This window comes from Microcaecilia unicolor, chromosome 3 (genome assembly GCF_901765095.1).
Source record: "Microcaecilia unicolor chromosome 3, aMicUni1.1, whole genome shotgun sequence".
Taxonomy (NCBI): domain Eukaryota; kingdom Metazoa; phylum Chordata; class Amphibia; order Gymnophiona; family Siphonopidae; genus Microcaecilia; species Microcaecilia unicolor.
Genome location: NC_044033.1, coordinates 76,809,323 through 76,837,254, shown reverse-complemented (window position 1 = coordinate 76,837,254; position 27,932 = coordinate 76,809,323). Strand labels below are relative to the sequence as shown.

General features: G+C 44.6%; 1 protein-coding gene across 2 annotated transcripts in view; it reads right to left on the bottom strand.

The window, feature by feature from the left end:
* LPGAT1 (lysophosphatidylglycerol acyltransferase 1) overlaps positions 1 to 27,932 on the bottom strand; it is a 210,943-nt gene that overhangs the window by 49,644 nt on the left and 133,367 nt on the right. For both annotated transcript variants that reach the window (XM_030196071.1, XM_030196072.1), the window contains exon 6: positions 23,194 to 23,320. In XM_030196071.1, the coding sequence (XP_030051931.1) occupies positions 23,194 to 23,320 (127 nt within the window). The remainder of the gene's footprint in view (positions 1 to 23,193; positions 23,321 to 27,932) is intronic.

The following is a 27,932-nucleotide window of genomic DNA, read 5'->3' as shown; positions in this document are numbered from 1 at the left end:
ATACACATATGCTTTAGTCTGCATTAACATGGAGGTATTGTAACTAATGAGACAAAATAAATACTCATGAGCTGCATACAATTTGTACAAAGCATCTCATTAATATTTAAAGTAAGTTTGGCTGGCCCAGTGGCTCAGGCCATAAGTGTAGTATACCAGCATGCAGAAGGCCCTGAATCAGCTCTAAATCATGTCTGACATTCTCCATATTGGTTGAGGATACTGTAGAGGTAATTTTATTGCCTCCCCCTCTCCCCGGTTATACCTAGTGGAAATATATGTCCATGACTCCAAGGTTCCAGGAAGTGCTGTGGACCAGCGCAGCAATGAAAGGAAAGTTAAGCTAGACACGCATCTCCGGCACTATGTAAGCCACATTAAGCCTGTAAATAGGTGGGAAAATATGGGATACAAATGTAACAAATAAAATAAATAAATAAATAAAAAATAAGAGTATATTTAAAAAAAAAAAAAGAGAAAAAAATGTTAACTACACTTTCTTAATAGTGCATGGGTCAAGAGTACTGCAGTACACAAGTGCCCCTTTCACTCACCCCATCAAGTAGAGGCCCCTGACCCTTCCATCTTCCATTAGGTTCCCTTTCTTAGCCTACATCTTCTGAAGCATCATTATGATCAGTGGGGAAAGGAGGGAGGATGGCTAATGTTACACTGTTTTATTTCTCCTGCCTCCCTGTATGTGTGGGGCCACCGGTTTCAAATTTTGGCGATGGTGCAATGCCTTCTGCTCTTATTAACCATGGAGCTTTAGTTCAGATGGGGTAGGGTCTAAAAGCAAACATTGATGGGGGTGGTATGGGAGTACCCATCAGCACCCATCACCACTGCTGGCAACATATCAGCTATGTCTGCCACAAAGCAACAGATTTAAAGTCCATTATAGCTAAGTGTTAAACAGGATATTTTGTGCAAGACAGAACCTGTGTTTACAATCCACCTAAATTTTTACTTCAACCCAACTCAGTATAATTTCCCCTTAATTTCTCTTTCTAGATCTTACTTGATCAAATTGGATACACTGTAAACCAGAGCTTTCCAAACTTGACCTGGGGATCTCACAGCGAGCTGAGTTTTCAGGATATCCATAATGAATATGAATCAGATTATTCCTTGTCACAAACAGCAGATGAATCCAGGAACTGGTGGGTTGTGTCCATCTACCAGCAGGTGGAGATAGAGATAACAGAACTCTTGAGAGTAAAGCAAACGGCCAGCCCCTCGATCAGTTAAGTATATCCCTATCTCCAGCAGGTGGATGGACGGCTTCTCTCCAGCTCCTGGATTCAAGGCCACTGAGAGTGCTCCTGGGCCGCTGGCCAGTTGAGCTGGAAAGGAGTGTCTGACTGAGGGTGTCAGCTTTGGAGGCATACCTTACTGCAAGGTCCCTGCCTCACCCCGTACTCTCTGCTGACAGGCTTTTATTCTCTCTTGTTTTGCTCTCTCCTTCCCTCCTCACTTAAAAAAAAAAAAAGAGAGAAATTTGTTGAGAGCTGAGGAGAATTACTTCAGTCTGCCTGATTTCTGCTGCTTCCATTTGTAGTTCCTATGTGGCTAGAGCTTGTCTGAGTTGGCTCCTCTCTGGACAGGAGTCTCTTCAGGAACCAGAGAGTTCCGGGGCTCCGGCCTTTGCTCAAATGGAGGTAGGGCTGGCTTACTTAGCGGACGCCCTTTATGACTTGGTTCGCTCTTCGGCCAAGCTTATGGCTTTGGCTGTCTCCTCTCGGAGGATGTTATGGCTTCCAAACAGCGACTTATTCGTCTGCCTTTTCGACGTAAACTGTTGTTTGGAGAAGACTTAGAGAAAATTGTTAAGGATTTGGGGGAGTCCAAATCCCAGCGTCTCCCTGAAGATAAGTCTAGGCCGGCTTCCAGACAGGGACCTGCAAAATCCCGTTTTCGGGATACGCGCCGTTATCGCCCAGGTCGAACTTCTGGCTCCTTTCAGCATCCCCGTTTCCAGCAAAAAGATCTTCCTTTTGCAATGAAAAGCGAGCTGCGGGAGCCCCCGGTCGACAGGGAGCAGCTCCTTGCACCTCACAATGGTGGGGTGCTGGCCCAGTCTGGGGCACAGCGGATAGGTGGGCACCTTTCTCTGTTTCTCCCAGAGTGGGTCAAGATAACTTCAGACCAATGGGTGCTAGACATGGTGAGGGATGGATACAAACTGGAATTCAGTGCACCCGTCACAGAATTTTTTCTGGAGTCTCAATGCAGAACACAGTCAAAGCAGGTAGCAGTTCTAGCCACATTGCAAGAACTTCTAAGGCTGGGAGCCATAGTGCCCATCTCTCCTCCCGAGTGGCGCAAAGGCCGCTATTCCATTTACTTTGTAGTACCAAAGAAAGGCGGAACCTTTCACCCGGTTCTCGATTTAAGGGTCGTGAACAAGTTTCTGCGAGTTCGTCATTTTCGCATGGAGACATTACGAGCCGTTATTGCGGCGGTTCAGCTGGGAGAGTTCTTGACGGCGCTAGACCTCAAAGAAGCTTACCTGCACATTCCAATTTGGCAACCGCATCAGAGGTTCCTCAGGTTTGCGATTTTAGGTTGTTACTTCCAGTTTCAAGCTCTTCCCTTTGGCCTGGCCACGGCACCATGCACCTTTTCAAAGGTCTTGGTGGTGGTGGCGGCCTTCTTGCGGAAGGAGGGAATTAGGGTTCATCCTTATTTCGATGACTGGTTGATTCAGGCCTCCTCTCCGCAGGAGAGTCAGACTGCCACCTCCAGGGTGATGCTCTTCTTCAGTCATTGGGATGGGTTATCAACCTGGACAAGAGTCAACTGTGTCCGACTCAGACCTTGGAATACCTGGGGGTACTTTTCGACACGAAGGTAGGGACGGTCTTCCTTCCCAATGGCCGGAGTGTAAAACTGGTGGCACAGGTGCACGCCTTGCTACAGATGCCTCGCCCTCGGGTTTGGGACTATGTCCAAGTCCTGGGGTCTATGGCAGCTACCCTAGAAGTGGTGCCATGGGCAAGGGCTCACATGCGGCATCTGCAGTTGTTTCTTCTGAGCAGATGGTCTCCAATGTCTCTGGACTATCAACGCCGTCAACCCTGGACGGATGATGCCAGGGGCAGCATGTCTTGGTGGATTTGCCCGACCACGTTGCGGAAGGGCATGCCGTTAGCCTCCCTAAACTGGGTGGTGGTCGTGATGGATGCCAGTCTGGCCGGTTGGGGAGCTCACTGTCTACACAGAGTGAATCAGGGGACTTGGACCCCTCTCGAGGCGGTGTGGTCCATAAATTGTTTGGAGTTGAGAGCGGTGGTGAATACCTTGGCCGATTTTCAGGATCTCCTGCAAGGGAGACCTGTTCGGGTGTTGTCGGACAATTCGATGACGGTAGCTTACATCAATCATCAAGGAGGGACTCGCAGCGTGTCTCTAGCGGTGGAGGCATCTCGTCTCATGGAGTGGGCAGAGACTCATGTTCTTTGCCTATCAGTGGCTCACATTGCGGGCCAGTCCAATGTCCAGGCAGATTTCCTCAGTCGAACTCTGTTGGATGTGGCGGAGTGGATGCTTTCGTCGGCGGAATTCAGACTGATTTCTCGTTGTTGGGGAACTCCGGTGATGGACCTCATGGCTACAGTTCAGAATGCCAAGGTGCCCAGATTCTTTTCCCGGAAAAGACAGCCCGAGTCTGCAGGAATCGATGCCCTACTGCAGCCCTACTGCAACTCTATGTGTTTCCCCCTTGGCCTCTGATAGGAAACAGTGGTGACCTCTGGCCCATGGATGTCACTTTCAGCCAGGAGTGACATTCTCTTGCTGCCATAAACCAGAACATATTGTCACCACAGACTAGATCAAAACATTCTGTGGGATAAATGTGACATTCACATGCAAACCATATTTTGCTTATCAGAGGGCTAGTGTGTGGCAAGATAGGGGGCAGGCTGGGATAAGTTCTTGATTCAAAGTTTAAGTTTCACAGTCTTCCTTGTAGGATAATTTCATTTAAAATTTATATTCCACCTTTTCCAACTTGTTACAAGGCAGGACTACAAACAAATATAATGACCCCTACTACCCAAGATCAATTATCTATAGTGATGTGAAAGTTTTTGCCCCTCTCCTGATAGTGATGTGAAAGTTTTTGCCCCTCCTGACTTTCCCTATTATTGTATGTGCCACACTGAATGGTTTCTGATCTTTAAACAAAATGTAATATTAGAAAAAGGGAAACTGAGTTCACACAGTTTTTCACATTATTACTTCATTTATTTTATTTAACGAACAAAGATATCTAACACCCATATCACCCATGTGAAAAAATAATCATCCCCTTAGTTACTCAATCTACCAAGTGACTGACTTTGATAATTAGATTCAGCTCATTGAACACAGCCAAGCTTGACTGCAGCTAGCCCATACACATGAGCTCCCCATTCCAGGCAGGATGCATCTGTTGTCAGCACCTTCTGGGGCTGAACAATTTTGGAATGGAAGTCCCACAGTCAAATTGGTTTGAATCGAATTGACCACCAGAAGAGGGACTGAACCAACTCCAGTGTCACCTGGATGACATCCGCTAGGTTCCCAGAAGCCTGAGACCACTGGAAAGCTAAAGTCCACTGGGCAGTTCTCATATGAAGACCTGCCATTTGGCCTAACAATCTTAACATCTGCCAAGCAACGACCTGCTGGCTAGCCTGAACCTGAGTGGCACTGCGATTAGGGCATCCACACTCAGTACAGGGAGATAGACTAGTACCTGCTTTGTGTCTAGCAGGACTCTAATAAACTCCAATTGCTGAACCGGAACAGATGGGACTTGGGGTAGTTTAAAACAAACCCTAGTAGTTCTAGCACCCAATAGTTCTCTGCATGGATGCCTGAGCACCATCCTTTGACGTGCTGTCCACCAGCCAATTGTGCAAAACTGCAGGAAGACTTTCCAATCTGGGCATTAAAATGGAAGATGAAATTTAGTGTGGACAAACGCAAAGTGATGCACATTGGAAAGAATAATCTGAATCATAGTTACCTGATGCTAGAGTCCACCTAAGGAGTGAGCTCGAGAAAAAGATCTAGGTGTCATTGTAGACAATATGTTGAAATCTTCTGCTCAGTGTGCTGTGACAGCCAAAAATGTAATCAGGATGCTAGGAATTATTAGGAAAGGGATGCAAAATAAGACCAAGAATATTATAATGCCTCTGTATCGTTCCATGGTGTGACCTCACCTTCAGCATTGCGTTCAAATCTGGTTGCCGTATCGCAAAAAAGATATAGCGGAATTAGAAAAGGTTCAAAGAAGAGCGACCAAAATGATAAAGGGGATGGAACTCCTCCCATATGAGGAAAGGCTCAAGAGGTTAGGGCTCTTCAGCTTGGAAAAGAGACAGCTGAGGGGATATGATTGAGGTCTACAAAATCTGTAGAATAGGTTAAAATGAATTGATTTTTCACTTTCAGAAAGTACAAAGACTAGGGGACAGTCCATGAAATTACAAGGAAATACGTTTAAAACAAATAGGTGGAAATATTTTTTTCACTCAAAGAATAGTTAAGCACTGGAACTTGTTGCTGAAGGATGTGGTAACAGCAATTAGAATACCTGGGTTTTAAAAAAAAGGTGTGGACAAGTTCCTGGAGGAAAAGTCAATAGACCAGCGGTTCCCAAACTGTGTGACGCGGCACCCTGGTGCACCGCAGCTAACTCTCAGGGGTGCCGCATTGCATCACTCCCTACTTTCTACTCCTGACTAGCCGTTGAGCCCGTTAAAACGGGCTATTGGGTCGCCGCTGCCCCCCCCCCCCCGAGTTCGCCGATGCCGGTACCCCCCCCCCCCCGAGTTGCCGCCGCCCCGTCTCTTCGCTATTCAACTTACATCTCCGGAGCAGGCAGATCAGCTGAGCTCCCGTCGGCCTTCCTTCTCTGCCTGTGTCCCGCCCTCGTGTGACGTAACGTCGGCGAGGGTGGGACACAGGCAGAGAAGGAAGGCCAACGGCAGCTCAGATCATCTGCCTGCTCCGGAGATGTAAGTTGAATAGCGAAGAGACGGGCCGGGTGGAGGGGGTGGCGGCGACTCCGGGGGGGGGGGGAGGGGGAGCGGTGGCGACCTCGGCGGTTCCCTCCCCTTCGTGCAGTTTCCCTCTCTGTCCCGCCCTCCCGTCATCACGTATTGACGCGGGGGCGGGACAGAGAGGGAAATGTGCGCATTTGCCAGTGAGTACGGTCACTCGACGTTTATATGTTTGATGTCCTGGCATCTGCCACTTCCTGCTTCTTCCCCTGCCGCAGTGCATGCAGCTTACATTTTCGGGCCCTCCGCAATTCACACAGGCACTGCTGGACTTCCCTCTGATATCTTCTACCCTAGCAACAGGAAGCTGCATCAGAGAGGGCCAGATGCGGCAGACTAGGAAGGCCCCGGAGTGCCTGTGTGAATTGCGGATGGCCTAAAAATGTAAGTTGCAAGCACTGCAGCGGTGGAAGGGGAAGGAGAAGGAAGCGGCAGCGATCCTGGACTTGCAGGTAGGAAGGTAGCGAATGATGCTGGATTTAGGGAAGGCAGAGGTGTTATGGTATGAGAGGAGGGAGATGCAGGGAGGCAGAGGTGTGCTGGTGTGAGAGGAGGGGGATGCAGGCAGGCAGAGGTGTGCTGGTGTGAGAGGAGGGGGATGCAGACAGGCAGAGGTGTTATGGTGTGAGAGGAGGGAGATGCAGGGAGGCAGAGGTGTGCTGGTGTGAGAGGAGGGGGATGCAGGTAGGCAGAAGTGTGCTGTGTGAGAGGAGGAGCAGAGACCCATGACACAGGGGGAGGGGGCCATGGAGACCCATGTGGCTGGGAGGGGGGGGGGGGTGCCAAGAACCAAAAAAGTTTGGGAACACCTGCCAATAGACTGTTATTGAGATGGACATGAAAGCCACTACTTGCCCTGGGATTGGTAGCGTAGAATGTTGCTACTAATTGGGTTTCTGCCAGGTATTTGTGACTTGGATTGGTCACTGTTGGAAACAAGATACTGGGCTAGATAGACCATTGGTCTGACCCAGTATGGCTATTCTTATGTTCTTAACCATTCAGTGTGATATATACAGGAGGGAGACAAATACTTTTTCATATCACTGAATAAGAAGTACTACAAAAATCACACAGTTGCTCCAGTGTCAAGCTTGATTACAGACGCCAGAGATAAGGCCATGCATCAGAAGGTATCTCCCATCCATACGTACGCAACACAGCCAGGAGCAGGATATGGATCAGTCTATATGCATTCGCCCAATGCTCAGAACCACATTGCTCTGACATTCTGCACCTCACACAGAGGACTAGATCCAGTAAATCACACTGAAAATATTGGTGCAAAAAAATTATATATTGAGTGGTATTCTATAAAGGCTATCCACACTTGACAGAATAGCACCTAAGCGCCTAATCCGCATGTAACTGAAGTCGCCTCCAGCTAAATGCTGGCACCTAAATTAGGTGCCGATCAGGCGTATTCTATAAGAATGCACATAATTCATAGGAATACACCCAAAAGATGCCCCCAACAAAATACATCTTAGGATTTATGCGCAGATCATTATAGAATACAATTTGCGCATAAATCCCAATTAAGGCCAATTAACACCAATAATTGGTTTTAAGCAGCCAATTATTGGCACTGATTGGCACATTAAGTTTCATGTGCAAATTGGCCATGTGCACAACTTTAGTCACCATATACAGAATCTGGGGGAAAATGAAAAAGGCTGATCAAGTGAACTTATTACTCAGCAGAAAAGTCAAAGGTACTGTCTTGTCTGATACTTTATTTTCATCACATGACTGGCCAGCGTAAGTGGCCTATAAAAGATTTAAAAATATGGAACTATATGTACAGAGGTGCAGAATGTGAGCTGAGTGCCACCATTTGTCAACAAAGCAAAAGGATACAATTTACAAAGATATGGAATGATCAAGGACAGAAAAGGGCATTAGACTGGAGGATGCAGATTAATGCCAAACTTAAAATAAAAACCCAGTGCACTGAAATAAATCTTACTGGACTAGTGGTGACAAATTGTATTATGTCATGCACTGCCATCTGAATACCACTAGTATTAACTTGGATTTGAAGCACTTCTCTTCGGCAGGCTTTTAGCTGCTACAAGAAATCCAGCTTGGTTTCATTATAGATTTGAGTGTACACCGCCTTGACTTGGTTTTCAATTTAGGTGGTATAGAAAATTGAATATAAACAATAAACAATGTAGTGAAATTTAAAGAATGCCACCAAGTTTAGGCTTTGAAATTACTGTTTGCGTTCCTCACTTCTAAACTGCAGTTTTGATTCATTTCCACAGAAAAAGAAAATGTTTAATTTTAAAATAAACAGTATAGTGAAGAGTCCAGTAACAATTTTGTAATAGTACAAAGATTTCTTTAAAACCGAGGAAAAGATCTCAAAACACCCAAACACTTACTTTAATTTCAGCGTCTTTAGCTGGGGTCATGGTAAATTTACTGTAGTAAATGGTTATTTTAACAAAGGATGAATAAAGTATGATAAAATATATTAATTCAAATAAAGAAAAAGTTACGAGGTTTTTCTGACCAATGATGAATACCACGACCCCAGATAAAAACGCTGAAATTAAAGTAAGTGTTTGGGTGTTTTCCTCGTTTTTAAACTCGTTTTTGTACTATTACAAAATCATTACTGGACTCTTCATTACTACTACTACTACTATTTAGCATTTCTATAGCACTACAAGGCGTACGCAGCGCTGCACAAACATAGAAGAAAGACAGTCCCTGGTCAAAGAGCTTACAATCTAATAGACAAAAAATAAATAAAGTAAGCAAATCAAATCAATTAATGTGAACGGGAAGGAAGAAAGGAGGGTAGGTGGAGGCGAGTGGTTACAAGTGGTTACGAGTCAAAAGCAATGTTAAAGAGGTGGGCTTTCAGTCTAGATTTAAAGGTGGCCAAGGATGGGGCAAGACGTAGGGGCTCAGGAAGTTTATTCCAGGCGAAGGGTGCAGCGAGACAGAAGGCGTGAAGTCTGGAGTTGGCAGTAGTGGAGAAGGGAACAGATAAGAAGCATTTATCCATGGAGCGGAGTGCACGGGAAGGGGTGTAGGGAAGGATGAGTGTGGAGAGATACTGGGGAGCAGCAGAGTGAGTACATTTATAGGTTAGTAGAAGAAGTTTGAACAGGATGCGAAAACGGATAGGGAGCCAGTGAAGGGTCTTGAGGAGAGGGGTAGTATGAGTAAAGCGACCCTGGCGGAAGACGAGACGGGCAGCAAAGTTTTGAACCGACTGGAGAGGGGAGAGGTGACTAAGTGGGAGGCCAGCAAGAAGCAGATTGCAGTAGTCTAAACGAGAGGTGACAAGGGTGTGGATGTGGGTTTTGGTAGAGTGCTCGGAAAGAAAGGGGCGGGTTTTACGGATGTTTTAAAGAAAGAAACGACAGGTCTTGGCAATCTGCTGGATATGAGCAGAGAAGGAGAGAGAAGAGTCAAAGATGACCCCAAGGTTTCGAGCTGAGGAGACAGGGAGAATGAGAGAGCCATCAACAGAAATAGAAAATGGGGGGAGCGAGGAGGTGGGTTTGGGGGGGAAAATGAGAAGCTCGGTTTTGGTCATATTTAATTTCAGGTGGCGTTGAGACATCCAGACAGCAATGTCAGACAAGCACGCTGAAACTTTGGTTTGGATGCAAGGTGAGATATCAGGGGTAGAAAGGTAGATTTGGGAGTCATCAGCATAGAGATGGTAGGAAAAGCCATGGGATGAGATTAATGAACCAAGGGAAGAAGTGTAGATAGAAAAGAGGAGGGGACCAAGAACACTGTTTGGTCAATCACAGCTTTAGAGTTTTCAGTTTGTTTCCACTTTTTGGATTTACTAAGTAATTTTAAAATAGTCACACTAAGGGGATATCATTTACTTGGAAGGAGTGGCACCGTGGTAGAAGAAAGGATAGGATCCAAAGAAGCCTAGCAGAGATTAGGTAGGAAAGCCGGTGTTGGGCAGATTTCTACGGTCTGTGCCCTGATCAAGGCTGAATAGATTTGGATGGGCTGGAGTGGAGCTATTCAGAAGCTGTGACAACTTCAGAAATTTTAGAAAAAGGCCAGTGCCAGGCAGACTTGAATGGTCTATGCCCTAAAAATAGCAAAGATAAATAAAAATCAGATATACATATAATGTATCATTTCATACCATACGTAATGAGTTTATCTTATCGGGCAGACTGGATGGACCATACAGGTCTTTATCTGCCATCATCTACCATATTACTATGTAATATACAAGAGTCCTTAAGCCACTTATTAAGCCAGAAGATTTTCAGACTGCAATTAGCTTCTACCCACTAGCAATGATCTTTCCTTCTAGCCATGATGGCTCATGGTTCACTTTATTTGATATACTGCCAATCATTAACACATCTAGGTGGTTTACATCTTGTAAAAGGAGCGTTTAATGACCTGAGAGAGTTGTGGGAGGAATGATAAATTGGAACCTATAAGATTCTATCTGCAAGAACAGCCCACAAACTACTGTATGAATTTAAGACATACTCAATGCAAAAAAAAAAAACAAACAAACCCCAAACCCCACACACCTAGACATTATATCAGTCATTTAAAAAGTGAGTAAAAAGGACTTCCGGTGACGTCACGGACCTGAATGGTTGCCTGAGCCCATAGCTCCGCGCTTACCCGCTTAAAAATTGCTTCATTTGCGGTCATCCAGTCCTGCAAAAGTGGTGGGGAAGGTCTCTGGAGACGTGAGGAGGTCCTGAGAACAAAATGAGTAAAACGACAGCATCCCAGCCGCGAGAAGGAGAGCGGAGTTCATTGAGGCAAGTGGCGAAGAACCGCTCGAGGCGCGCGTCGCCTGATCCTGGAAACTCGTCAGGATCTGAGTCAGCTGCCTCTAGCGCTGAGGTGCGTAGAACTGCCCTAAGCGATGTAATACCTAAAGAGCTGGCCAAATGTCTCAAAGAGATCAGGGCAGAGATCAAGGCCTCTAAACAAGAAATCCTCGACCACGTGGATGCCATTAGCCTCGATCTCCGCGAGCTAGGGGGCAGGGTCGAGACGCTGGAAGAGCGCATGGACGAACAAACTGAGAGAGCAGAGGCGGCAGAGGCCCGTTTTACAATTTGCCTATTGCCAGTTGGCATCCCTTCTCAAGGGTAAGGCGGTGCGAGAGGTAATGCAGCGTAAGAAACTTGACCTGGAGGAGATATGCGAGAAGTTTGACTCGTCCTGGGGCTTGATAGGTTCCTTGTACCACACCATAAGTAAGCAGGCACCCAGTTGTGGAACGCATAGGGGTAGCTGGGAGCGGGAATTAGGTGTAAAGTTGGGAGAATCCGAGTGGGAGAGAATAGAAAAAGCAGTGATAGGGGTATCAATTCATGTTCCTCTGCAAGAGAACGCTGTCAAAGTATTATATCGATGGTACCTTACACCGGCCCGACTGCAGCGGATCTTTCCGACCTCTTCAGACATGTGCTGGAGAAGGTGTGGTCACAAAGGTACAATGGGGCACATTTGGTGGAGCTGTGTCAAAATTCGTGCATTTTGGAAGGCTGTACATTTCAGGTTACAGAACTGGTTGGGGTGTGTTGTGCCATGGGCCCCTGAGGTGTTTCTGTTTTCAGCTAGGAGTGCAGGCCTACTGCCACACCAGCAGACCCTAGTCAAACATGCGGTTGGCACAGCAAGGGTGGTTGTAGCGTCACATTGGCGAAAGGAGGGGGGTTCCCTCTTTAGCTAGATGGCTTAATAAGTTGAGGTATGTTCGTGAAATGGAGAGACTAGTGGCTGAGCGTAAACAACAATTGGGAAAATGGCGTTCTGTTTGGGGGCCCATCCCTTTTGACGCTCTGTAAATCTAGCTGCTATATACAAAGAGTGATACGAGGGGTAGTGCCCAGTAGTGTCCACCTGGAGGGCGGGGGGGGGGGGGGGGGAGAAATCTTTGTTTTCTTGAAAATTGGATAAAAAATGTGAAGTTTAATGCAGTTGACATAGTTATGTTGAAACTATTGAATGCAATCATACAAGCTGTACTGGCGGGTTCCTGTATTAGAATCAGCATGTTGTATTCTTTTATTTTTTGTGGTTCCCTTGTGCTGTTTCAATGGATAATAAAGACTTCTTGCAAATTAAAAAAAAAAAAAAGTGAGTAAAAAGCAAAGCTTTTAAATGCTCTTAAAAAAACAATAACTGGTGAGTCACCATAATTCTAAAAAAAATACTGGCATCCTGTTCCACTCCAATGGACCAGCAGCCAAACACTTCCACCGTCTATATTCTTTTGGAGGTATGGTTTCCAGAAAGTGACACAGCACTCCGGATAAGGTCCCATCAATGATCTCAACAGAGTCCCTCCTTTCTACTAGCTATGGTTCTCCCTATGTGCTCTAGCTTTCCAGTGGCTTTGGTCATGATTTTGGTACCTTGAGATAGTGAGATATCAATTCCCCAAGATCTTCCTCCTGATTAGTGGTGCACATGTCCCTTCCCCATCACATAACGCTACCTTACATTTTAGCGTCCTAAAGGTATGACTGCACTTGTTTGCATCTAGTAATAGTTACCAGTCACCTGCGTACACATCATGCTTTGCTAGATCATTTTTAATTTTGTCTATTCTATCTGGAAGATCCAGTCCATTTCAGTAGCAAAATATTCCCAACAGCTTGTTTTACCTTTATTATTATATCCTACAGTCAAAGAAAAACATTCCAGTTTTATAGAAACAGAGCATAGTATGAACTGTTAGGAAAGTGGAGAAAAACAAAAATCTAAAAAAATGTAATTTCTATGTTACATTCTCATGAGACCCAGCTGTATTGCAGCCAGGCATTCTGTTAGATAGGTCTTCCAGTTTATAACTTTGCCACCATGCTAAATTAAGCCCAGGTAATCAGAGAGTACCAAGTGCAAAGAGTACTAAGTTTATCCAGCATAAACCAAGATTACAAGTTGACCAAAAGTCAAGGTTTCTCATGACCCACAGGGACACCACCTTCCAAGCCTGCCCCTCATATTTCTTAATCAGGGCATGCTATGGAACACATTAGTTGGCATATTTAGTGAGAACCAGAAGGGTTTGATAGCCTAAGATTACTGCAATAGTCAGGCAGAGCTGGAGAGGATTCAGCATGTGACATTTTCACAATCTCTGGGCACTCTGAAGAGTTGCTGAGAGCTATGGAGTTCTGTAGATCAAATATAGCCAAAACCCTTCATGTCTATCAAATAAAGGATAAAACAGAGGGTGCAGCATTCTCTGAACAAACTTGGGATGTTATCCAGACTTGCACAGAATCTGATATTTCCATGTTGAGGTTAAAAAAAAAAAAAATCACAAGAGAACAATCTACACAAGCTTATGTATAACAAATTTTGGATAATTTATATGCTGGTCTAATGAAAAGCAAAAGAACCCACATGAGAAAAATTTGTTTAATTAGACAATTAATTTAGCTTTGCAGCATGAATACTGTCTGATGAAACATATTAACACACACAGACACTCCTTGCTTTGGAAATGTATATTTCTTCTTCCTGAAGGGTTGTTCTGTGATCCTAAAAGAGGATCCCTCGAGGAGAAAGCACTTGGGAATGCTTTCCTGACTAGATTAAACAGCTGTTAAAGATGTCAGGAAAGAAAAAAAAAATCAATCAAGCATAACAGGAAAAAAAAACCCAAAACGTTTTCCTCTTTAAAAAAAAAAGTGATAGCAAGGATAATGAATGTGTCAGCAAGTTTTATCCTCATGACTAACCGCGTTTTCTGTAGTGAACTCAATGTCTGCGTTGTTTTAATGCTTCTCCTTTAGGATTTAACTGGGCAACACAACATTTGGTCTCAGAGTGCCAGAATCCCCAACTGCTTAAAGGTGTAATTTAATTTAACACGAACATTTATATTCCGCTTTATCTTTCAGTTCAAGGTGGATAGCATAAAAATTACACTTTATTTACACAGTATAAAATCCATTATATATCCAACTAATCACAAAGTTAACAGATTTTCAAAAAAGTCAGTTTTTCAGTTGTCTAAAGAATAAGGCCGGAACAGACATTCTGATGCAGAAAAGCGAAGACGCTTACCTGTAGCAGGTATTCTCCGAGGACTGCAGGCTGATTGTTCTCACATGTGGGTGACGTCCACGGCAGCCCCAGGTCCAGAAAATCTTCCTAGCAACAAAGCTTGCTAGAGCCTTCGAGCACGCGGGTGTGCGCACTGCGCATGTGCGGCCATCCTCTTGCCCGTCATGCGAGAGTCCCGCTTCAGTCAACTTAAGAAGCAAACCAAAGAAAAGGAACAGCTCCAAGTAGGGAGCATGGGCTACCAAGGCTTGAAGCTCACTGACTCTACGAGCTGAAGTAACAGCCATCAAGAAAATGACCTTCCAGGTCAAGTACTTCAGATGGCAGGAATTTTGTGGCTCAAAAGGAGGATTCATCAGCTGGGTGAGAACGGCGTTGAGATCCCATGACACCATAGGAGGTTTGACAGGGGGCTTTGACAAAAGCAAACCTCTCATAAATCAAACAACTAAAGGCTGTCCAGAGATAGGCTTACCCTCCACATGATAATGATAAGCACTAATGGCACTAAGGTGAACCCTTACGGAGTTGGTCTTAAGACCAGACTCTGACAAGTGCAGAAGGTATTCAAGCAGGGTCTGTGTAGGACAAGAACGAGGATCTTGGGCCTTGCTATCACACCAGAGGGCAAACCTCCTCCATTTAAAAGAGTAACACCTCTTTGTGGAATCTTTTCTGGAAGCAAGCAAGACTCGGGAGACACCCTCAGAAAGACTCAAGGAGGCAAAATCTACGCCCTCAACATCCAGGCCATGCGAGCCAGAGACTGGAGGTCGGGATGCAGAAGCACCCCCTCGTTCTGAGTGATGAGGGTTGGAAAACATTCCAATCTCCACGGTTCTTCGGAGAATAAGTCTAGAAGAAGAGGGAACCAAATCTGACGCGGCCAGTAAGGAGTTATCAGAATCATGGTCCCACGGTCTTGCCTGAGTTTCAGCAAAGTCTTCCCCACCAGAGGTATTGGAGAATATGCATACAGAAGGCCCTTCCCCCCAATGAAGGAGAAAAGCATCCGATGCTAGTCTGTCGTGGGCCTGAAGTCTGAAACAGAAGTGAGGGACCTTGTGATTGATCTGAGTGGCAAAAAGATTCACCGAGGGGGTGCCCCACGCTCGGAAGATCTTACGGACTACTGCCATGTTCAGTGACCACTTGTGAGGTTGCATGATCCTGCTCAACCTGTCGGCCAGACTGTTGTTTATGCCTGCCAGATATGTGGCCTGGAGAAACATGCCGTGACGTTGAGCCCAAAGCCACATCTGGACGGCTTCCCAACACAGGAGGCGAGATCCGGTGCCCCCTGCTTGTTGATGTAATACATGGCAACCTGATTGTCTCTCCGAATATGAATGATTTTATTGGACAGCCAATCTTTGAAAGCCTTTAGAGCGTTCCAGACTGCTCACAAATCCAGAAGACTGATCTGAAGACCTGTTTCCCAGAGGGACCAAACTCCCTGAGTGTGAAGCCCATCTACATGGGCTCCCCATCCCAGGAAAGATGCATCCGATGTCAGAACTTTTTGCGGCTGAGGAATTTGAAAAGGACGTCCCAAGGTCAAATTGGATCGAACTGTCCACCATATCAGGGAGTTGTGAAAAGCGGTGGACAACAGGATTGCATCCTCTAGATCCTCTGCAGCTTGATACCACTGGGAAGCTAGGGTCCATTGAGCTGATCTCATGTGAAGATGGGCCATGGGAGTCTCATGAACTGTGGAGGCCATATGGCCCAGAAGCCTCAACATCTGCTGAGCTGTGATCTGCTGAGACACTCTGGCCAAGGAAACTAGCGACAGAAGATTGTCTGCCCTCGCTTCGGGGAGGTAGGCATGAGCCATCTGCGAGTCCAGCAGGGCTCCTATGAACTGTAGTCTCTGAACCGGAAGAAGGTGGGACTTTGGGTAATTTATGACAAACCCCAGTAGCTCCAGGAGTTGAATAGTCATCTGCATGGACTGCAGAGCTCCTGCCTCCGAGGTGTTCTTCACCAGCCAATTGTCGAGATAAGGGAACACATGCAGGCTCATTTTCAAAGCACTTAGCCTCCCAAAGTTCCATAGAAACCTATGGAACTTAGCCTCCCAAAGTGCTTTGAAAATATGCCTCATGCTCTCCCAGCCTGCGTAGCAATGCTGCAACGACCGCCAGGCATCTGGTGAACACCCAAGGCGCAGAGGCGAGCCCAAAGGGCAGTACACAATACTTAAAGTGCTGTGTTCCCAGACGGAATCATAGATACTGCCTGTGAGCTGGAAGTATCGGGATGTGTGTATAAGCATCCTTTAAATCCAGGGAGCACAGCCAGTCGTTTTTCTGAATCATGGGAAGAAGGGTGCCCAGGGAAAGCATCCTGAACTTTTCTCGAATCAGATATTTGTTCAGGGCCCTTAAGTCTAGGATGGGACGCATCCCCCCTGTGTTCTTTTGCACAAGGAAGTACCTGGAATAGAATCCCAGCCCTTCTTGCCCCGGTGGAATGGGCTCGACCGCATTGGCGCTGAGAAGAGCGGAGAGTTCCTCTGCAACTGCCTGCCTGTGCTGGAAGCTGAAGGACTGAGCTCCCGGTGGGCAATTTGGAGGTTTGGAGATCAAATTGAGGGAGTACCCCCGCCAGACTATTTGAAAAACCCACCGGTCAGAGGTTACAAGAGGCCACCTTTGGTGAAAAAATGCTAACCTCCCCCCGACCGGTAGATCGTCCGGCACGGACACTTTGATTGCGGCTATGCTCGCCTGGAGCCAGTCAAAAGCCCGTCCCTTGCTTTTGCTGGGGAGCTGCAGGGGCCTGTCGAGGCGCACGCTGTTGATGTGAACGAGCGCGCTGGGGTTGAGCCTGAGCAGACTAGCGGGAAGGTGGATTGTACCTACGCTTATGATAAGTATAGGGAGCATTCCTCCTTCCCCCATAAAAACGTCTACTTGATGAGGTAGATGCTGAAGGCGCCCGGTGGGAGAGTTTGTCGAGTGCGGTTTCCCGCTGGTGGAGCTGCTCTACCACCTGCTTGACCTTCTCGCCGAAAATATTATCCCCCCAGTAAGGGACATCTGCAAGCCGCTGCTGGACTCGATTTTCCAGGTCAGAGACACGCAGCCATGAGAGTCTGCGCATCACTATACCTTGCGCAGTGGCCCTGGATGCCACATCAAAAGAGTCGTAAGCACCCCTGGACAGGAATTTACGACACGCCCTTAGCTGCCTGACCACCTCCTGAAAAGGCTTGGCCTGCTCTGAAGGGAGCTGATCGACCAAGTCTGCCAGTTGCTTCACATTATTCCACAAGTGGATGCTCGTGTAGAGCTGGTAGGACTGAATTTTGGACACGAGCATAGAGGACTGGTAGGCCTTCCTCCCAAAAGAGTCCCAAGTCCGAGCTTCTCGCCCCGGGGGCGCCGAGGTGAAATCTCTCGTACTTTTGACTCTCTTTAGAGCGGAATCCACAACCGCAGAGTCGTGAGGCAACTGGGACTTCATCAACTCTGGGTCCCTCTCCCTCGGTATCGGACAGGAGTTCTCTGACTGCAGTCCGAAACCGAGCCTGTCTCGACGCCGAGTAGCTATGTCCTCGATGGCGATGTCGAGAAGTCAACTCCCGTATCGGCAGCGATGAAGCTCCCTCCATCGATGTCGACGGGGAGACAACTTGGGTGGCAGCCGAGGCCAATGCCGCAAGCGGCACCGACATCGGAGGCCTCAGCACAGGCGGGGAGCCAGACGCCGCATCTATTGACGGTACCTTAGGCGCAAGCACCCCCGGTACCGGAACAGACGGTCGCAGCAGCCCTTCCAGGAGCCCTGGAAGAATAGCTTGGAGGCGCTCGTCAAGAATGTCTGTTGAGAAAGGCTGTGGGATCGGTACAGGAGTCGAAGCAAGAATCTGCCAAGGACGAGGAGGCGGTACCAGGCTGTCCGGAGACCGGCGTGTTGACACCTCTTGTATGGAGGGTGAGCAGTCCTCCCGGCATCGACGCTTCACGGGTGTCGAATCCCTCGACGCCCCAGAGCTCTCGGTACCGTGACGAGAAGGGGACCAATGACGGTGCTTCTTCGCCTTTGCTCGAGACACGTCACCGGTACCCCTCGGTACCGACGAGGATGTGGAATCCACACGCCTCCTCAGGGTTGGGTCCGAAAGGGGTCGGTCCCGATGGGCCTGCACCACAGGAGCCCTCGAGGCAGGTGGAGACCCACTCGATGGCTCACTGCTGCCAGCGTGGCATGGTCTCTGGACAGCCATTACCTGTGTTCCTGAGGTCGATGCACTCTCTGGTGCCGACACTGACACTTCAAACAGACTTTCCCGTTGAGCTTGTCTCGATGCCTGTGTCCGCTTTTTAAGGCTAAGACACAACGTACACGTGTCGAGGCGATGTTCGGCCCCAAGGCACTGAATACACACTGAGACTGCCCAGTTGCACAGAGTGCACTTCTTGAAGCCGCTGGTGATCCTTGATGTCATCGATGGAAAAATAGCGGCGGCGAAATCAAAACTCGCGATGGTGCCAAAAAAAGGGCACAAAAAAGGGAGAAAACCCGAACGGGCGGCCAAAAAGGCCGCACACGCAAGTGAAAGGAAACTTACTTAGGGAAAAACTAAGAAAATAAAGGAAACTTTTTTTTTTTTTTTGAAACGGAACAGCTTAAACGCGAGCTGCACACGCGAACATGAAGAAAATCGGCGAAAAAGCCGGCAAAGTGAAGGCTCTTCTTCTCCTGAGGCAACAGAACCACTGTAAAACAGCCGCTTTTGACTGTGGAAAAAAGAAGACTGAAGCGGGACTCTCGTGCCACGGGTGGGAAAATGGCCGCACCCGCGCGCTCGAAGGCTCTAGCAAGCTTTGTTGCTAGGAAGATTTTCCGGACCTGGGGCTGCCGTGGACGTCACCCACATGTGAGAACAAGCAGCCTGCTTGTCCTCGGAGAAAGGGACTTAATCTTATCATGCTTCAGGTTCATGATAAGTATTTTATTGACAAACTGACCCACACGGCTGTGTTTCAGCACAATGCTTATATCAGGGTCAATACCAGAAATCAGTTTCTTGCAAGAGCAGCCAAACACTACTAATGTACAAATATTGATTCTTGAGGAAGTGATTGATTCGTGTCAAACATCACTGCTCACAATGTTTCACCAATGATTCTGAGCAGTGATGTTTGACAGGAAGCAGTCACTTCCTTAAGAATCAATACTTGTACATTTGTAGCAGTGGTGTAGCCAACAGGTGGGCCTGGGTGGGCTGGGGTCCACCCACTTTGAACTCAGGCCCACCCAAAATTGTGACACTCTTGCTATGGCTGGTGGGGATTCCCAAACCTTGCCAGCTGAAGATTTGGGCATCCCTCGCTCTTCCAAATGTCAGCCAGCAGCACTTGGCTTGAGCTGAGGATAAGACCTGCCCTTCTGCACATGCTCAGTTTTCATACATTGAAAAACACTGAGCACGCACAGCCTGCTGGCAGCAGCATCTGTTTGAGGCAAGTGCTGGCTGCTCGAGGAGGAGGAGGAAATCTTCAGCTGGCAGGGTTTGGGATCCCTGCTAGCTGAAGTATTTAACATTTGGGGTTTGTGGGCAGGGAGGGGTGGAGAGAGGAGCAAACTGGAGGGGGACCGGGGGATGAATTCCATGCCCATCTACCTTGGGCTCAGGCCCACCCAAAATTGGCCATCTGGCTACGCCCCTGATTTGTAGCGTTTGGCTACTCATGCACAAGACGGATTTCCAACATTGACCCTGAAGCAAGCATTGTGCTGAAACACGGCCATGTCGAATTAGTTTGTCAACAAATGCTTTCAATGTTGGACCTAGACTTATGTTTTCACTTTTTTGGCAATCTCTGCTTTTTTGTCCCCTCAACTATATAAAAACATGAAAAGGTGATAGCATTTCAAAAAGTAAAGCCCTTCTGAAAATGGTGTATAGCCTACACCAAAAGCCATACATAAAGAAATTTAAAGGAGCTAAAGATATATTCTCTTAAAGGAGGAAAAGTAGTAAAATGAGACAAAACTGTCAAATTTGGTCAAGTTTCAATAAGGTTCTAGAAGCTAGCATTTTAGCTAGGATAAATAGCTCAAGAATAGGTCACTGTACAAAGGAGGAAGACCAACAGGAATGTGTGAATTTTCACTGGCATCTAGAACAGTCTTTAATAAAGGTGACAGGAATCAATATAGTAACAAAATTCAAGAATGCATAGACAGAGGCCCCACTTGGAGTATTGTGTTGCGTTTTGGAGGCCATATCTTGCTAAGGACATAAAAAAACTAGAAGTGATTCAGAGGAAGGTGACAAAAATGGTATGGAGTTTGTGTCAAAAGATGCACGAGAAAAGACTGGAAGAAGCAACTATGTATACCTTAGCGGAAAGGAGGGAAAGGGGAGATATGATACCGATGTTTAAATACTTGAAAGGTATTAACATACAAACAGATCTTTTTCATATATAGAGAAATAGTAAAAGTGGAGGATATGAATAGAGATCGCAGAAGAATAGACTTAGATGTAACGTCAGGATTTACTTTTTCACAGAGAGGGTGGTCGATGCCTTGAATGCCCTCCTGAGGGAGGTGGTGGACACAAAAATGGTGACAGAATTCAAAAAGGCAAGGATGATATAAAAATGAAAATTAAATAATTGTATGCATGCTGACGTATTGAGTGGTGCTTAGACAGCACCTCCGGCTGCAAGGAACCAAGATGGTGCCGGGCAGACTTCTATTGTCTGTTTCCTGCGTATGGCAAGACAGATTTAGGATGTGGTGGAGAAGGCTTTGACGGCAACTCCAGCAGTTGGAACTTAAAGACCGTGACAAGCAAACTTCTATGTCCTGAAAATGGCAAAGAGATCAGGATCAAGTATGTGCATTTACCAAATTCATTGTTTAATAATGAATGTGAATGTTGGGCAGTTTGGATAGACCGTTCAGGTCCTTATCTGCTGTCACTCACCGTTTCTTAGTGGCAGGGAAAAGGAAAAGGCCATATCATCAAGACAGTGATAACACAGAGATAAATATACATGAGAAGATTGGGTGGACCAAACAGTCCTTACTCACCAATATCATCTATGTTTCTAAATTTGTCAGCCAAGAATTTTAAAGCAGCAGTAATATCAATTTATTGTTAGTACCTCATTTATCCCTTTTTATTCTTTCCAACACAATGGAATGTTGGAAAGAAATTATACATGTGGGCTCAAAAATTTGACTGACATCAAAATAACTCTAAAAACTGAACAGAATAAAGCAGAGGGTTTGGACAGATTTCCAAGAGCCATTCTCTGCATGCTTTTCTCACGTGTTTGCTCATGAAAATATGAGTATCAAAGTTTCTTCAAACAACTCCTCTTATGCAGTTTTATCATTAGAAAGCAAAATAAACCCGGATGCAGCAATAGTGATCATAACCCAATGCAGACAAACTAAATACACCAAAAACTAACTAACTAAATAAATAAATAAATACATACATACATACATACAGGAAATCCATTATGCATCCTTGTGGCTTGGCTGCACTCTCATTTAAGTTGGAAACGGAGGAGAAGCGTACAGCAGAAATGTCTGTTCTGAGCTATAAGTCTCCTCTTAAGGAAAGGGTCACTGTACCATTGCACCCTATCCTTAAGGACGCACTGTTGAAGAGCTGGGAGTCTCCCCTCACAGTGCAGGTAGTGCCTAAGAAGGTGGATACACAGAGGCGTATTTTCAAAGCACTTAGACTTACAAAGTTACATAGTAACCTATGGAACTTTGTAAGTCTAAGTGCTTTGAAAATGAGCCCCACAGTATCATATCCATGGATTTGAGAAGGCACAGTTGCTCCACAACTCCATGGTGGTCAAATCCGCTCTCAAATGGGCCAAGAGTTCTCTGTCTCATGCCTTAGCACCCCCGGGGTAGGAGGATAGAACTTTGGACTCATTTGGAAGAGACTTTTCAGGCCTTGGTGCTCATTGCCCATATCCAGTACTACCGACATGAGCCTTTACTTGGAGTCTTTGGTAAACAGTACACTGACTCTGGCAGAGAGACACTCTCCCTTTGGAGCAGGCTGCAGAGCTTCGCCAGCAGGCCAACAAGTAGAAGGAGTATAGGCATTATCTGGCCTATGATACTTTTGATGTTGCGTCCAGACTGTGACTCTAAACCCAAATAGAAAAAAACCCCACTTTGTTCCCTGCAACATACATCAAAATGATTTAGGATAATTTAATATTCAATCACCATTAGAACATCGTATCTCATCTCTTTCTTACAGGGGTGGGTCAACTATTTAACATTACTTTATGGTCCCTGAGGCTTTACCAAAGAGTTGCACCATAATTAAATAAGATGATATGGTAATAAAATTATTTTATATATCACAGATGTATTTTGTCCTGGCAGCTAGGACAGTAAATCCTCCATCCCAGTCTAAATTGAACATTTATAGAAACACAATCCTAATTGATGGAACAATCAGTTCCAGCAGACAAAATAAACAACAACAAAAAAAACAGTGTGGAAAATCTAAGATCTTGTGCCAATGTGGACAGCAGTCAAACATTTACCCAGCACTACATATATAGTCTTCCTATCAGCAGCATCTTAATATCTACTGGTTGAGTTAAATGTTTACTGTGTCTGAATCTCTCTCTGCTGAAAATAACTGTAAGGAATAAATGAGGTCCCTTTACCTTCCTTCCAACGCTGCTTTAGGATAAGAAAACTCATAAAGGTCTCATTGTTATATGGTCAGGGTTTACACTGAACTGTTACTAAATGATCAGATATTAAAAAAAGGTCTAATCATGCCAGTTCTCATTTTTTAGATCATTTCTTTAGAACAATATGTCATTTGACACTTTTTGTGTATTTTATCTTAGTTATTGATTTCTTATGCCTGTGAGCTTTAAAGTAAAATGTTAAACAGCCTGTTCCAGATGGGAGTACAACCACAGGATTAAGGTTGAAAAAACAGTAATGTGCCAAAAAGGGAATTATTCTTTTCTCAAGTATTACTCTAATGCTAGGGCTCCAAGCAACAGGCTCTCATATCTTTACAACTATACATATTGCATAAAAGTTCAGATCCTACCTGTAGTAAACATGTGTGACAATCGGTTGTCTGTAGCCCAGGATCCAAGTTTGGATGTCCATAGGCTCAGCATCAGGATACCCAATAGTGGTATCTATCACCCACTGAAGGCCTTTTGATTTTTTCTCTACAAAGAGAAAAGAAAGAATTAAACAGAGACATGCTAAGCTACCACAATCAATAACAAGCACATTTTTATATCAATGTGGGTTTTTTTTTTTTGTTCAATTATTTTTATTGATTTTTAACAAAATGACAACAGAAGTTATTCAGTTTTGACAAACTTAACAGTTGACATGTTGAGACTATATAAACCAGCTTATAGAGTATACAGTAAAATATAGCCTGAAGTCTGATGACTATAGTGACATTTGTAGCATTGCATTTTAGAGTTAGTCTGTGGAGTATGCATGCAGTAGAAAGTTCTGAAATGTAGTACCCTTCCTTTATCCAAATCATTGACAGGACAAATAGGTATGTACTGCAGACCAAATTTTCTTATAAGTTAAAAGGGAACCACATTTCCCTGCAGCTACTTTTTCATATTTAGCGGTCAAACAAACTGTGTTCCACCACATGTCATAGGATAATTTTGTAAAGTCCTTCCAGTTTTGACATATCAATTTTATGACAATTTGTAATAGTATGCGGGGTAATTTAGCTGCATATGGCTGTAAGGTATGGCTGTAAGGTATTATTGACACCATATTCTCCCGTGATAATGATACTATATGATAGAGCGTTCTTGATATCTAGAATACTTGAAATGGTTTTCCATATATGCAACCAATATTCGTCAAGTAGAGGGCAGTAATATAGTAAGTGATCCAATGTTCCGATGTTGTTATTGCAGGACCAACAACAGTTTGTAGAGCCTTTGGAGAGCTTAGATAACTTATACGGAGTCCATAATGCATTATGTAGTATGTAAAATGAAGATTGAGTGTATGTGGAAGAGTTTGAAGAATTATATATTGATAACCATATGTTTTCCCATTGTTCTGCTGTCAGAGAGGAGTTAAGTTTCTTATTCCAAATACTTTGTAATGCTGATGGAGAATGAGTGTTGTTTTCTTGAAATATTTTATACCAATTGGATGCTATTTTCTTCCCAGTAGACACTTGGTTACATTTTTCTTGGAAGCTTGGTGTGGCCTCTTCTAGTCTGTTAATGTCAATACTAGTAGGTTTAATTTTATAAGGAGGAGCCTATATCAAAAGCAACAAAAGGTGTGCATTTGGGGCCTATTTTTTAACAGAATGCCTGTGTGAGAGGTCAAAAGTGGTGCCTATTTTAAACCTATTTTATAAAAGAAACATAGGAAACTATATGCTTTTAAAAATTAGGCTACCTGACAGCACGCAAATGCTAATGCACAATGAAAACAGCTGGTGTAAAACTTTGAACTTCACCAATGCTGATTACAGATGTGTATCTTCCTGGGTCCATTTGAAGCCAACAAATGAACCCAGGGAGAGACGCATCTGTAACCAGTGTGGTGAAGTTTGTGGTTTTGCACCAGCTGGTTTTCATTGCCCCTGACGCAGCCTGTACTTCTGGTGAAACATGACCATGTTGTGCAGTTGTTTAAGAGTCCTGGGAGATTTGAACAACCAATAAAAGACTTTTTCTTCAAAAGGTCTGCTTCCTTTTCTGTTTCTGCACCACTCCCTCTAAACTGAGTGGAGTCCTCCAACTGCATTGCTGCCAGCGAGGTGGTGCTTCAATATTGTTTTTTTCATTACTAGGGGCAGGCAGGTTCCCTACCTAGAGTCCTGCAGAGCTTGCCTGTCCTCACTATTGAAAATGTGATCGTGAAACTGCTTTGGTTTGCTTTTTTTTTTTTTTTTTAAAGAGAAAAGACAGTATATCAAAATTTTAATAAACGAACATAATAAAAATGTTTGTGAATTTTTGACTTGGAAAGCTCTTGTGGTTTCCAGAATCTAAGGCTGAGCCTTGTACCCAGCAACAGCAGTAGGAAAAGACACTTGCGTTGAGACGAAGAGGGGGTATAAAGCCCTAGGTCAGGGAAATGGACTTGTCTTTGGCTCCCAGTCCCTGGTTGTTGCACCAAAGTGGACTAAATTCTCGGCCCTAGTCCCAGATATTGCATGGGAACTTAGAATACACTATTCTACCCTGGCTATAACACCACACTACTTGTGAGTGATGGGCCTTCGGTCAGCACAGCTTTTGTGCTCAGGAGAAAAAGGACTGGGAACCAGCAAGAATGCCAAGAAAGCTGCTGTATTAACTTTGGTGATCCCTGGTGTGGAGGAAACAGGCCACCACCATATCTTGACAGAGTAACAGAAGACTTTTTTTTTTTTAAACAAACATGGGTCTACTGTATAATTTAGACTCATCAGGATCTCTGTCCCCCAGAATTGCTGGCATCAGTCTCATATACAAGGTCTATTAGAAGCCTCACCCTCCCAATCTATTCCCTTTTCCCTTTTTCTCCTTATGTTTTTCCTCCTTGTTCCTGCTCTGTCAATCCTATAATATTGTACCTCCTTTTCCTATACCTATTTATTTTGACATTGTACACTTCTATGATGTTATTTGGCAGTATATCAAATAGAAGCAACCTGAAACCTGAGAGAAGAAACATACTAATACCCAGACTGAGGAGAAATAAAGGAATGGGGGGGGGGGGGGGGGGGGGAGGGGGGAGGAAGGAAGTGACACAACAAGGATCTGACAAGGTAAAATATTTTCTAACAAATCCCTCTAGGGAAAGAAACATATTAAAAGGAGGCTTTATGACTAAAAAGTAAAGAACTACCAAAGAATATACAAAAGAGTGTAAATGTAACTTCTTTTGTACCACTGATACTGAAAGATACCTATGATGTAAACAGCTACTTTGACGTTGTCCCATGATGCCTATTTCAAGATTAAGTAACCCATTGTGGTTCAGAACACACACATTCCGGCCTGGACTTTTTCACTGACTGACAGAATTGTGTTGAGTGAGTAGATTAAAGTGTCAGCTGACATCCTAGCTTTTGCAAGTCCTGACCCTGACCTTAAACCAGACCCAGGAATAACTACTTAATGCAACCTGCCCTGATGCTTACCAAACAACCTAGGGTTACAAAAACATATCTATTATGTCATGGAGCAGTTTAGAGAAAATCTACTCCTGAAGTTTAGAAAGATTTTCCAACACAAACTAGCTGGCTAGTTCATGGTTAAAATTTTTCCAAAAGTTAACCAGCTAAAAAATAGTTTCTTATCTCGCCACTGAGCAGCATACTATGTGCAGAGTTTACGCCTCCAAAGAATGCACTATTATTCACAGATTTTCCCTTTGACACAGATGTGCTGTGCACTTGGAAGCTCAGTGGGAAGCAGCCAGACTACAACTTCTCTTGTTCGATGATCCCACAGGAACAAAAAACCTCAGTAAAATTTCATAATTAAAGCCTTTAGTATAATTACCACTTTGCACGTTATTTTTGGATGAGCTTATTTTTACTCATCTTTATACTATGCATTTGTTATATCTACTTGAAGACCAGGACAATGTGTGACGTTTTAAAATTTTAATTTCTGGAAAACTAAGCACTATATGGCTTTATAATATACAGCTACGTAGATGAGATATCAGTTGTCATTCCAATGCCATTCACCTTATCCCAGACGACAAAATTGATAGGCGAATGCCTACAGAACATCAGCTCATGGATACAGAGATTCAAACTAAAGCTTAACACAGAAAAAACAAAATTGCTACTAAAGACTATAACTCAGACCCTCAATTAAAACAGATCATAATCGGAAATTTGATTTACCCTCTGCAGCAAAGTAAACTGCTGGGTATGAACCTGGATCACTCCTTATCATTCAACTTTCACATCTCAAAGCTGATAAGTAGTTCCTTCTACTTGATGAGAAACCTAAGACAAATAAAGAAATTCTTCAAGAGGGTACAATTCAAACTGTTAGTACAAGCACTATTACTGTTGAAACTAGACTACTACAACCCCCTACTACTCGGAACCCCCCAAAAACCCAACTTCGTAAACTACAATCGGTCCAGCTAATTTATTCACTGAAAAAACATGACCACATCTCCCATCTTTACCTAGAACTATACTGGCTCCCTGTGGAGGCAAGAATTCAGTTGAAGTTAGCATGCACCCTATTCAAAATTCTTACGGGAGACTGTCCTAGTTATCCGATTACGCTCGTAAATTTTACCAACAACAACAGAACGAGAAGATCCAAAAACAACTCCCCCTTCAAATTCTCCTCCCCAAAAGGAGTAAAATGAGCCAGTGTCTTTGCACAATTGGTGGCTTACCAAGCCTCCAAATTCTGGAAGGACTTGGGGCTAAGTTTAGACAACCTTTGCAACTATACACTATTCAAAAAACAAGTAAAAACAACCCTCTTCAAAAAAATTCCTGTGCTAATGTTATTCTGCGCTCATGTACCAGATCCAATGGCAAATTGAACCATGCTGTAAAACCCAAGGGCCTGTCTTGGTATCTCTTTAATCCTTTGTAAATCACTTAGAACTTTATTGGTACATGCGGTCTAGAAATCCAAATAAAGTAGACTATGTAGATGTAAAGGAATATTATGTCAATTGTTTTCCTATTTTAATGAGACTTTCCATAAATACTATACAGAGCTTTGCAAAAAGTAATTCAAGATAGCAGTACTCACACATTTCCATAGTTACACACAGTCAGTCTGCATTTCTTCATGAAATATAATCTTA